The 13,288-nt window shown below is 36.0% G+C and overlaps 2 protein-coding genes and 1 pseudogene across 2 annotated transcripts; 1 reads left to right on the top strand and 2 right to left on the bottom strand.

Annotated features, from left to right (window-relative positions):
- The first annotated feature begins 246 nt into the window (after positions 1 to 246).
- LOC132240162 (proteasome maturation protein-like) lies at positions 247 to 707 on the top strand (annotated as a pseudogene).
- Positions 708 to 4,232: 3,525 nt separating this feature from the next.
- MKKS (MKKS centrosomal shuttling protein) lies at positions 4,233 to 12,034 on the bottom strand. Its single transcript, XM_059705550.1, has 4 exons — positions 11,050 to 12,034; positions 7,977 to 8,152; positions 6,478 to 6,588; positions 4,233 to 5,048 (listed from the first exon to the last, which is right to left on the bottom strand). Exons 1-4 carry the CDS (start codon positions 12,032 to 12,034, stop codon positions 4,608 to 4,610), a joined length of 1,713 nt encoding a protein of 570 aa, XP_059561533.1. The 3' UTR covers positions 4,233 to 4,607.
- A 14-nt stretch (positions 12,035 to 12,048) lies between these two features.
- Positions 12,049 to 12,377, bottom strand: LOC132239357 (uncharacterized). The gene has a single exon (XM_059705558.1). It carries the CDS (start codon positions 12,375 to 12,377, stop codon positions 12,225 to 12,227), a length of 153 nt encoding a protein of 50 aa, XP_059561541.1. The 3' UTR covers positions 12,049 to 12,224.
- Positions 12,378 to 13,288: the final 911 nt, after the last annotated feature.

The following is a 13,288-nucleotide window of genomic DNA, read 5'->3' as shown; positions in this document are numbered from 1 at the left end:
ATCTATTTGCTTCTTTACTGAGAATATAATAATACTCATACAACAGAATGCAATCCGTGAAAACTATTCCTATATGCGGATCAAGCCTTTTGTTGGAGAGATAATTTAGTAGACTAGGTAGGCTAAAAGCAGCGGAATGCCAGTATCTTAATAAATCACGGCTTAAGAGAGATATAAAGTAACTTGACAATTTCCTATTAAAAATTCACAATGAGGGAAAATGCAAGTGAGCTGCAGGGCTCGCTGATGGTAAGGGAGTTGGGAGGCTGTTTGCAGAGTGAGTTGAAGACAAATATCAAAGGATCTCAGCTACAGGACAGTGTTGCAGTTACTGAACTTTCAACAAATACACCTTTTGAAAGTCATAATCTTATTCGAAAAGATTTTCCTTGTGTGAAAAATGAACTTTTGCCCAGTCAGCCTCTTGAATTATCAGAAAAAAATTTTCAGCTCAACCAAGACAAAATGACTTTTTCCACTCTGAAAAGCATCTAGGTTCTGTTTGCTCCACTAAAATTACAAATGGAATTCAAGGCAATGCAACAGGTTCTGAGTCTTCCATTTCTTCCAAGTTCAAACCTTTCACGGGGTATTTTGAGGGGTAATGATGAGACTATTGGATTTGAAGGAATTCACAAAGCGAACTAATGGGAGAACCACGCTTTATAGTGGAATATAAACTTGGTTACTGCAATGCAGTATGCTGATCATGGAAATGGAGGAGTTACATCTGCTTATAGTCATTTTTTTTTTTACTATAATCTTATGTATGACATATGAAAAAAATAAAAATTCACATTGAGGACATACTTATAATAAACATCCTATTTTAGCCCTGCAGTTGTTTCAAGTGTTGTCATTTAATTTTGAAGAGTATTAGTTGATCTCTTTCTTTGAGTCTGTAGGCCGACGCTCTAGCCACTGAGCCAAAGTTGATCTCTTTCTTTAAATTGATTTAATAAAGTTTTATTTTTCAAAATGTGCAGCTGGTGGGACCTGTTGTTCGTGCAACTTCACCAGCAGCCGGGGCATCCCCTCCTTTGGTGTTTCTGGTTTAAATTGCTTGAACTCTGTGCTTTGAAACTAGTTTTAAAAGTCCTTTACTAAGGAGCTCATGAAGGGTTGGCCTGGAATCTTTAGTTTCTCAGAGACAATAGCTGGGGTTATAAACTTATAGCTGGGATCTTCCCTAGAGAGTTTGTCATATGTTGCTTTGTCAAACAAAACTACTTTATTGAGCTTGTCCTGAGCTTTGACTTTGGACCATGTCTTCTTTTTGGCTTTGTCCCCAGATTTGTTCACTGGGTCTTTGTCTTTCTTGGCTGACTGTTCAGCATTTTTTCTTCTTCTTCTTTTTAAAAATAATTATTGTTGAAAGTGTTACATAGGTTCTGTTTACTCCCCACCCCGCCATTAACCTCTGCATTTTTCTTCTTTTTGTCATCCTTGGGTGGCATAGTGAAACTGGAAGAGCAGCTGCTACCATTGCTGCCTTGATATGCTGTCCAGTTGACCTCTTCTTATTTGCCAGATAATCCTCAATGATATTACAGGTTAAAAAAAAAAAAAAAGATGTGCCCACAGTCCTGACCTCAAGGGACTGATCATCTAGCCAGTGGGGCAGATATTTTTAATATTACTTTCCTTTTCATTCAGAAAACAGACTGAAAAGATGCATTTTTAAAAAAATTTTAAATATTTTTTTATTGATTTCAGAGAGGAAGGGAGAGGGAGAGGGATAGAAACATCAATGTGAGAGAGAATCATTGATCAGCTGCCTCCTGCACGCCCCCTACTGGGGATGGAGCCTGCAACCTGGGCATGTGCCCTGACCTGGAATTGAATTGTGACCTCCTGGTTCATAGGTCGATGCTCAACCACTAAGCCATGCCGGCTGGGCCAAAAAGATGCATTTTGAATGTAAACAGTGAATATCTCTGAGTAGTAAAACTGCATTTGACTTTATTTTTCTTTTGTGTGTTTGTGTGTATGTGTCTGATTCATATTTTTCTAATGTTCTATTACAACATAATGTTGTTAATTATTTTATGGCTCATCTAGATCCTCTGCTTCAGGGCCTCTCATGTGGCTGCAGTGGCAGGGCTACACTCAACTTGAGGTTCCACTAGGGAGCATCTACTTCCAAATTCACTCTGCGGTGGTTGGCAGGATTCAGTTCCTTGTGGACTATTGGCTGGAAGCCTCCCTCAGTCCCTTGCCTTATGTGGACCTCTTCATAGGGCAGCTCCCAACCTGGTAGCTGGCCTCCATCAGAGTGAGCAAGTGAGAGAAGCCCATCTTTTGCAATCTAACATCAGAAGTAACATCCCATCACATCTGCTATATTCTACTCATTAAAAACTAGTCCCTTCCACACCCAAAGGATGGACTACCAGGAGATGAGATCGTTGGCAGCCATCTTAGAGACAACATGCACAATTACATGCAAAATACATTCACACCCTCCCAGAATTCCAAAAGTCTCACTGCACTGCAACATCAGCTGGAAGTCTAAATCTCATCACTGAAATCAGATCAGGGTGAAGCTCCTCAGTGTAACTCCACGTACAGCTCCTGGAGCACAGTTCCTCTCCATCTGAAGACCCATGACGGTAATGGGACAAGCAAGCTGTCAAACACTCCTAACAAATAATGATGTTCAGGCATGAATAACCACAAGAAGACATTCCTGTCTACAAAGGGGGGAATGGAGATTCAAAGGAGTCACTACATCCAGCCCATACCCAAGGGTAGGGGATTATGCCAGGGCTCAAAAACCAGGAGGTAGGATCACTGGGGGCCATCTTAGAGGCTGCCCACCACACTGCCCTTCTATTTGACTCTAATAATAAAAGAAGTAAAATTTTAGATAAACATTTTATGAAGCTTGAGGTATAGCTGATTTTTAAATATATACTGCATTGCTGTGAATTTGTACTGCAATTTTTTTCTTTGACTCAGGGTAAAAATTCTTTTGGATTGCAAGATTATTGGAGGAAATTGCTTAAAAATCATATCTTCCTTTGTCATGACTATAGACCTGATCATTAATTTTCAGGTTGTTCAATTTTCCAAACATTTTCTAAATGTTTTCCATAAGGTTAATTTAGCATCTCTTACAGCTCCACACTTATTCCTCTAGTTGGATTCTGTATTTTTTCTTCAATTTAGCAATACACCTTGCATTTGCATAAAAATCAAATTACATTCCTTGGTGAAACATCAGTGTCTCTAAATTGAGTACAAAAGCTGTTCTAGTTTCTTTTTTACATTACTGACTGAACTAGGGAAATAACTTTTCCACTATGCTGCTTAGTTACTATATAAATCTATTTTTTTCCTAATCACACATTTTCTCAAAATAACACAAATGAAGAAGTGTGATAAAAATGAGCAGTTGCTGGTAGACCAGGTTCTACATCAATTACCTAAACACTGAATAAATATAGTCTCAGATAAAGAACACTGAAATTTTGCTAAATGTACAGTTTGAGTACTTCTGATTGAGCAATATGTACTGGATGCCTTGTGATATTTTGGAATCTAATTTTATTTTTATTTTTTTATTTTTTTTATTTATTTTTTATTTATTTTATTTTATTTATTTATTTATTTATTTTTATTGCTTAAAGTATTACAAAGGGTATTACATATGTATCCATTTTATCCCCCCGCCCTAGACAGTCCCCTAGCCTCCCCTATCACCCAGTGTCTTATGTCCATTGGTTATGCTTATAACCAATCTTATAAGCATATAACCGGCCTTCCCGCTGCAGTTTGACAATCTGTTTGAGGCAGCTCTGCCTCTGTATCTATTATTGTTCAAAAGTTTATAATGGTCTCTATTGTCCATGAATGAGTGAGATCATGTGGTATTTTTCCTTTATTGACTGGCTTATTTCACTTAGCATAATGCTCTCCAGTTCCATCCATGACGTTGCAAATGGTAAGAGTTCCTTCCTTTTTACAGCAGCATAGTATTCCATCGTGTAGATGTACCACAGTTTTCTAATCCATTCATCTACTGATGGGCACTTAGGCTGTTTCCAGATCTTAGCTATGGTGAATTGTGCTGCTATGAACATAGGGGTGCATATATCCTTTCTGATTGGTGTTTCTGGTTTCTTGGGATATATTCCTAGAAGTGGGATCACAGGGTCAAATGGGAGTTCCATTTTCAGTTTTTTAAGGAAACTCCATACTGTCTTCCATAGTGGCTGCACCAGTCTGCATGGAATCTAATTTTAATAACTGAAAATACCTATAAGTATATACAAACTAAGGCATAGATTAGGATAGATTAGGAATTTTTTTTATTTCTGTATATTCTTAGGATGATGTCAAAATAACAACAGTAAAAATTTAGAGCAACATACAGTGGTATCTGTGGAATCCTTAAGATAACTGCAATATCTTTAATAATGCTTCACATTTTTATTATTTTATGGTATTTCTATTTAAGAATCACACCCTTTTTCCTTATATAAAGAAATCTATAATTTTGTGGATCATCTATCCAAAAATGCAGAGAGAACAAATATAATCAGTACTTCTTAATTAACAACTGACTAGTTGTTTTTATAATATAAACATGCTATTCCCTTATATCAGTTTTTATCTTCAATGACATATGAAAGATCCAAAATCAAATTGGCTGTCTCCACAGCCACCTGTAGGCCACTGAGCTTAGCAGTGAAACAGTCCACGGTCAGGTGGTTGGCTGAGCCCACAGCTCCATGTGGGAGGCGTGGTCGTGGTGCGAAAGGATGCCGAGCAGTCCTTAAGAAGGACCAGCGGAGTTCTTCCCGGCCATTGTGTAGTCCGCAGCCACATCTTGTAAGCAAATCTGGCCAGTTAACATCAGAGGGGGAATCTGCCTGAACTGACCAAAAGTGTCCATACTTCATGTCAGTGAGAATTTCACCTCCATCATGTTCTAAAGAGCCAGTGAGAGATTCCAGCGCAGTGCAAAATGCTTCAGTAATTAGTTGAAGTTCTGTTGAAGTACATCCACTATCTTTGAGAATGCTTTCTGGGTCATTGAAAGTCTAAAGAGTAATTAAACAATTAAAAACACATACAGAGTAATTAATGCTATAAAAATGTTTCTGAAAAACAGAATGCTTGCTTAAACCCTTATTCATAAAGTTACTACTTACTTTCAATTTACTTAGGGGTTTGGCACAATGCTAATGGGCATATATGAGTCTGCTGACCAAGCAATAATGCCTTTACTTGATTGTTTATAATAAAAATGTATGCTACCAGTCATGTTATCAGAATGACTGAATCAGAATAAACCCCAAAATCAATGTATTCTGAATGGCTGCCCAGTAGTGCCTACTTAATATATGAAAAACAAGGCATAATGCTTGTATTATAAGTCTTTATTCACAGGAAGAAGTTGCTGAAGACTATGTCTAAATAAAGTACTTATTTATATTTGGAAAAATGTTTGAAATTTGTTTCAAATGAGAACACACATATTACTAAGACAAAGATCATTTAGGAATGTATGCAATTTTTACATCAATGTTTAAAAATATTCTTTCTCTTTAAATTAATTAAAATTAATGACTTTAAATTGTTTTTTGATTCCACCATCCTATATATTTTATCCTAGAAATTCCATGATAGAACAAAAAGTAATATACTAGCAAACTAATAACTGAATGATTATTAAAAACTTATATCTTAACTACTTAAAATCAGAGTCGACATTTTTTTTTATCCAGCAGGTTTGAACCAGATGAGATCATCTCTAAGAATATTATATTCCCATTTTGTCTTTTTTCAAAACCTTAAAAAATATGTTCTTTATTAATTTTAGAGAGGGAGGAAGGGAGACGGAGCGAAACATTGATATGAGAGAGACACGTATCTGTTTGTATCCACTTTCAAATAAAGGTCAGTATTTATGAAATAATTAGAACTATTATGCACTAAGTTTATCTATTGTTAGGAAATTGTTTCCTAGATTAATAAAAAAATTCTTCTTGATATAAGTAATACATATCATAAATGGATACCAATTTTAAAAATATAATAGAATTTAATATTTGGAATGCTTTAAAAAATAAAATTAATTCTTTTCTTGATGACCCAGAAAGTATTAAAGTATTTTGTAGAATCTTAACACTTTCCTTGTGAATATCAATTACTACTGTACCACAGTACTGAGATCCCTGATATGATAATTCCCATTAACAGAACGCTTATTTCAACATGCAATGTTTAGACAATACTCAAAGAATGTGATCATTTGGTAATGGGTTATATTAATAATAATCATTATGATAAAGATATTTTCTTACATTTGTAAGTGTTATTTTCCTCAAGTGTTTTCCAATACAATATCTGATTTGGGTTGCAGAGAAATTAAGCAGTAAAGGCTCCAGGGTATTCTGATTTGGCTTATCATCTCATAAAATGAAAACTGCTGAGAACAGATAATCTGAGAAGGACTATTGAACCTACCTTGTGTCTGATATAGGCTGCCAAGTGAGTTTCAGTACAGCCACCTCCCAACAAGACACACGGTTCCTTGATTGTTAACTGCAAAACGTGCAGTGCTGTTTGACATGTGAGCTACAAGACAAAGAAATAACCAGAATCAGACAGTGACATCAGATACACAAAGAAATATAGCCATGCTCTCAAGAGCCTGATTTTAATTGCAAAAGAATAAAACCTGTGCTTCCAAGGTTATAATGTGATGAATACATTTTAGGTTTAATAAAGATTAGAGACTAAAGAAAAATACCTTAGCCAAATGTTTGTTTTCATGGCCAGATTAATATCATCTTTCATATATACTTAGCTCTGCAAATTGAGATTCACAAATGAATGGCCACAAAGTAACTGGGTCAGCAAGATTTATTAGCACTTTTACTAAAAAAAAAATATTTTAGTCTAAATCAGTGATGGCGAACCTATGACACACGTGTCAGAGGTGACACGCGAACTCATATTTTGGGTTGATTTTTCTTTGTTAAATGGCATTTAAATATATAAAATAAATATCAAAAATATAAGTCTTTGTTTTACTATGGTTGCAAATATCAAAAAAATTCTATATGTGACTCGGCACCCGAGTTAAGTTAGGGTTTTTCAAAATGCTGACATGCCGAGCTCAAAAGGTTCGCCATCACTGGTCTAAATAAATAGCTGATATAGTACTAGTAAAACTATTTCAAGTTGCTATGGAAATGATAATATAGCTGCAACCCAGCAGTAATAAAAAGAAAAACACAGAGACCTTTAATATTTATCAAGGGTATATAACCTTGAGCATACATCTTCAAGCTTGTGACCAATACTATAGGTTATCACTTTCCTTATATAAAAGTTGCATGTGGCTCTAGCTGATTTGGCTCAGTGAATAGAGTGTTGGCTTGTGGACTGAAGGGTCTCAGGTTCAATTCCGGTCAGGCACACATGCCTGGGTTGTGGGCTCTATCCCCAGCTTGGGGCATGCAGGAGGAAGCCAATCAATAATTCTCTCTCATCATTGATGTTCCTCTCTCTCCCTCTCTCTTCCTCTCTAAAATCAATAAAACTATAGTTTAAAAAAAAGTTGCATGTGTTATTGCTGGTAGAGGACAAACTCTATTAAGAGGTGGATGATGGGTATTACTGGAGAACTCAGTATCTAAGTGAATCATTCATACACATTTAGCATTAAAGAGTACATAACTCAAGTTAATTTCTTATGAAAAGTTCATATGTTAAGGACCTTTAGATTATTTGCAAATACTAGAAATAATAAATGGTAACATATGCCAGGTTGACTGTAGTGTCTACTTGCGACTTTAATTCTCTCATTTTTTGTTGTTTTTGCTTTCTATACCACCTAGGGAAGTTATGGGGGTGGGAGGTGGGGAACGTTGCTAACCAATTGGAAATTATACCTTTCTGAATAACTATTTAATTCCTGCCTCAGCCCCTAGATACGAAAGTCAAAGTTCATTACCTACCTTTAACTCATCCCAGGCAGTGCCATTTCTGTTGCAGAGAAGCAAGCTGCAGACAGTTGCTTCATTAGGAATAAGATGAAGAAACCATTTGAAGCCAAATTTTGCAGTGCACAAATCTTTCACACTTCCATAACTACTAGGAGAGATTGAGCCGAGGGAACCAACAGGCTGTGTTCCTATTGAAAACACAAAATATATGAGAGAAAATGGAGTATAATTAGTACAATCATTTAAAATTATAACATTTTTTCCTAGCCAATGTAAGCCCCATAAAGCATGTCATTTAAAATATGACATAAAGAATAAAGAACAAGATGCATCTTCTTAAACTCATGAAATAAGCAATATTTGGTTATTAAAATGATATACAAATGTAGCAAAGCAGAGGTTCTTTTAGTTCACTGACTTCTTTGAACATATTTTAGAAGCTCTGTTGTACTCTCTAGAGAAAGGGACGTGAAATGTTCCGTACATTTTCTGGGAATCCAGAATCTCTGAAAGTCCATTCACGGATTAGAGATTCAAAATTAAGAACTGCACTGCTCTGGAATAGGGTGAAGTGAATGCAAGGCTATTATTTTTAAAAGACAGAATTATTTTCACCTTAAATCACATAAATTAACCCATCCAAATAGCTGTTCGGGGCTCTATTTAGTGAACATACAGGATTTTTTTTTTCAACTCTTTATATGTAAACTAGAGGCCCGATGCACAAAAATTTGTGCAAGAGTAGGCCTTCCTTCCCCTGGCTGCCGGCACCAGCTTCCCTCTGGCACCCGGGACCCGGGCTGGCTTCCCTCCGGCCCCAACTTCATCAGGAAGGATGTCTGGAATGACGTCCGGAAGATGTCCAGTATAATTAGCATATTACCCTTTTATTATTATAGCTACCTAAATGATGCCAAAATAAAATATGTAACATTCTTATTTCATTTTGTTATTCTTGGATATATTATTTTGCCTGCAGAAGTAAAATTTAACAAAGCTAAAATTAATAAAAATAAAATGAGAAGTTAGGATGACTGAGTTTCCAAAATCTCTAAAATGTATTGGAAGTTATGTAAGAAAAGAAATGACATCAAACTTCTATATAAAATAACAATTTAAGTTTAAAATCTTAACATTACTAAAATTGAGCAATGTACTTCTTTGGGTCAGTTTCCTTTTTCAAACCAACAGGGTTAAAACAATAATGTCTATAGTACTTCCAGCTCAAAAAATTTATAAGAACCCAGAAAAAAAAAAACTGAGTAATTTCACTTCTTGAGTGTCCTTTCTTCATCACTTCTGAAGCCTCAAAGAATAGGGATATTTGAATGATCTAAAAAAAATTAAGGGAAAAATAAAAACCCTTAATCTTGTATAATTTCTCATGGTGGACACAACAGAGAATCTATAGTGAAAGGATTTGACTTTATTGCTTACCAGCCACTGGAGGCGGAGTAAGTCACTCAGCCAACTTAACTTTTCAGGGTGGGCTTACCCATATGCGTAAAAATGGGAATATCTACTTACAAATAAACCCAATGTTAAAAAATGCTCTGTGATCCATAACAAGCTTCACACACACATCACCCATGCACAGTAACTCCACTATCTGCTCATGTGTAATATCTCCACTATTTAACCCAGATCATCAATAAATAAGGATTTTATGTAAATAGCTACATAAAATCCCTTTTATGTAGGGGGAGAAAGGAGGTAATGTTAACCTAGATATATCCTGGAAGATGAATTAGGCCCAAAATATATTTCACCTTTCTGTCTCAAAAGGTCTCTTATCCCAAGATCTAACACTAAAGTTCTGGCTATTAATACTATGTTCAAATTGCATATGGAATAAATAACAATTGTGGGCTGATGTGGAAACTCATTGCCTACTTATGATACTGTTTTTGTGGGAAAATGCTTCATACTGACTAAAAAATCTGTAATACCTAATATTCATAACTGGAAATGACCCATTCATGAAAATCCAGCAAATATTTAAGTATATGAGTTTGACTCATATCAACAATGAGTTCCAGAAAACTATTTCCATTATTTAAAAATTTCCTTTTTGAAAATCATTTGACAGTCTTACAAAGGTAGGGCAGTAACCCAGAGATGTTATGTATTCGATACTTGACATACATAGTTCTCCTTTTTGATGACATTAAGAGAAAAACCAGTGAACTTGAACAATGGTTTATTTAATAACTTAAAAAATACAGTCAATCAGAATAAAATGACCATCTCTCTGACAGATTGCTAATGCAGTTGAAGAAATATTAAAAAGTGGCTCCAATCAGAAACTTCCAGCTTGTCATTTTTCTTTGGCTCTAGTAAGTAAATGTCAACCTTACATCTGCTTTGAATTTGCTGTTTGTGAAATACAGGGAATTTTTCCATTATAATTCTGCAAGTTACTATATTATAGTCAATTCAGAAAACATTTTAGAACACCTACTGTGTACCAGACCTGCTGTAAGCTCTAAAAGTAAATGATGATCCTGGCTTTCAAGGAGCTAAGCTGGAAATATTTAAAGCTAGAACACACACACACACACACACACACACTGACATATACACCGTGACACATACACACTTAATTAGGAACCACTATTTGGACAGTATAGTTGTTTGCTTGAGTTACATAAGAGTGAAGAAAAAGGAATATTTTAGCTGCAAAATTACCTTCTGAATAATAACGTGACTTAAGAGCTTTGTAAAACTCAAACAGAAGAATTTTGTGTCAACTGTGAATCAAAAGACCTTATGATTATGAGGATGTTAGTCTTCCCGATAATCTGTAAAATATTTGACAGTGAAGTTTTAGACTATAATAGGCTCTGCAGTACATTTTAGAGCTGGGCAATACATAGAAAATAACCATAATCACTCAATCTTTAATAAGTGAAAAATACAGGGTCTTTTTCAGAAATGTTTGCTGCCAGAAATGATACTAATATATGCCGTGAGGTTGGCAGCTTCTAGTTTTTCAAGATGTTAACAGTGACACACATCAGAAATATCTCTGCCCCCCAAAAGTGTAATTTATTTACTGTAAGGGACAAAAGCTGAGTGTTTTTACCTGTCACTTTACTCAGGGGTTCCATCAGAGCCGCTCCAACTCTGTCTATGGCAAGAACACGATGCACACCGAGAAACTGTTTCAGAGATGGGTGTATAACTTTTTGGCACAAGACAAGATCTACGTGATCACTAACTAGCTGCCTTCCTAGGCTAAGTAACTGGTCCAGAACTGCATTTTCAAGAGAAACCCCGTAACTGACCACCACACTTCCTTCTCCAGTATCGGAAAGGTCTCCAGATAAAGACACACGAAAGAGCGCCACCTTGAGGGAATCTGACTTTTTGATAGGAAGTATCTTCATCAATCGAATTTCTGACAGTTCAATAAGTATTCCAGGTAACACAGTAGAGTCTACAACTCTTTGACCTTTTAAAGGTACAATTATACTATTTCCTAAACTGATGCGGTCTCCGGCGTTTTCTGGAATTGTAAGCAAAAAGGCTCTCAGAATCAGAGTACTGATGTGGTCTACTTCCTTTCTGGTGAGCATACAGGCAGGTTTACTTGTTAATACACTGCGTACCAAACAGAGGAGGATCTGAGTACTACTAAAGTCGACTGGGATTCGACAACCACAGACCTCAGACTTGAGGTAACTGGTGCAGAGGCTCAAAAGATGCTTATTTAATTTAATGAGCGTGGTGGGTGTCAAGTCTAGTCTCTGAACATTTTCAATCAGGTTGCAGCAAAGAATGGCTGTGAATAGGCCACAATCACTGAAGCATGACACATGGTTCTGGACGGAAGCTGTCAGGATCTTTAAAATGGGGTGAGTGACGGAAAGGTTAGCGAGCAGGGCTGACGACTGTGAGGTGGTGCACACAGAGCCTCCAAGGCCGTTGTGCAGCTGCTTCAGCCTACCTGAAGGGCCATAGCACGATGCTACGATTCCTTTCAAGACCGAAAGCGTGGCCCTGACTCTCTCACTTGTCAGTGGTTCACTTTTACACAGTGATGGCTTTTTAGCTTCTAAACGAGACATCTCACTTCAGGCGGTAATTTGTGAAGACAGCTTTTATTTTGTTAACCATAGCTTTCTATTTATTTTAACATTTCAGAAAAGTATTCCTCAAGAATGATATGCATTGTTATAGAATTAAAAGCTTCATGTTTATGAAGCTAATCAGCATGAAATGATTTAATGACATAGTAATTTCAAATTTTATTTTACTTCATTCTTTGATACTCTTTTGTTTGTCTCCGGACTGAGATTTTACAGACTGTTTTGCAGCCCACTGTATAACATATGTCCCAAGATGGACACCTATGAAAGAAACGCCAGCTACAAGAAGCCAGTTCTTCCTAATCCAACTGGTAGTTTTCATTTCTTCTTTCAAAATCAAACTCAGATTCAAAGCTGCTTCTTTCTATAAGAAATAAAAGTAAAGCATTTTAAAGAAATGATTCTAAAACACTTTATAGACTATAGTTTAATCATTTATTTTAAACTCTGTTCCTTCTTTAAAGAAAGAAACTACCAACTGGCACAAGCCTCTAGAACAGCGGTTCTCAACCTGTAAGTTGCGACCCCTTTGGTGGTCAAATGACCCTTTCACAGGGGTCGCCTAAGACCATCCTGCATATCAGATATTTACATTATGATTCATAACAGTAGCAACATTACAGTTATGAAGTAGCAACGAAAATAATCTTATGGTTGGGTCACACATGAGGAACTATATTTAAAGGGCCAGAAGGTTGAGAACCACTGCTCTAGAACATGAGAGATATAAATCAACTTAGACTAAACATCCACTCCTTTATTGTTCAATGAAACCCTCTGAGAAAAAAAGTGTTGACATTTCAATGATTTTGGAAGGCACAACAACACACCTAGAAAGCTTACAGTAATTTGAATATGAAGTGCTTCTAAAAGAGAATAGCTACATTATAAAACTCATAGAACGTGATCTCTGAGTCTTAAAAAAGCCCCAAATGTACTTATTCTGTTATATCAAGATCTTATGTGGTATGTTTTTTTTCTGTAACTTTGGTATGCTTGCAAACCTTAGGTCTCAATAGAAGTACATTTATTTATATCAAACCTTGCTCGTATATAATTATGAAGACAAGGTAACTGTTAGTATTCCTACTGCAGAGACTCCGTGTACAGTCTATGTTTAGCTGTATTAAGTCTGCACAACATATTGAATCATCAAAGAACAAACCATGTTTTAAATATGACTATAGTCAGAGATAATTTTCTGTAGTTTTACCCTATCAATCAGTGATTTTC

This window comes from Myotis daubentonii, chromosome 8, assembly GCF_963259705.1.
Source record: "Myotis daubentonii chromosome 8, mMyoDau2.1, whole genome shotgun sequence".
NCBI lineage: Eukaryota > Metazoa > Chordata > Mammalia > Chiroptera > Vespertilionidae > Myotis > Myotis daubentonii.
This window is presented reverse-complemented; position numbering and strand designations above follow the sequence as displayed.

Bases quoted from the DNA above. Each gene is read 5' to 3' on its own strand.
- MKKS (XM_059705550.1), bottom strand. From the start codon at position 12,034: ATGTCTCGTTTAGAAGCTAAAAAGCCATCACTGTGTAAAAGTGAACCA. The intron at 8,153-11,049 runs GTAAAAACACTC...TGTTTTCAATAG, and splicing joins ACCCCTGAGTAAAGTGACAG to GAACACAGCCTGTTGGTTCC. The intron at 6,589-7,976 runs GTAGGTAATGAA...TTTGTCTTGTAG, and splicing joins CTGCCTGGGATGAGTTAAAG to CTCACATGTCAAACAGCACT.
- LOC132239357 (XM_059705558.1), bottom strand. From the start codon at position 12,377: ATGAAAACTACCAGTTGGATTAGGAAGAACTGGCTTCTTGTAGCTGGC.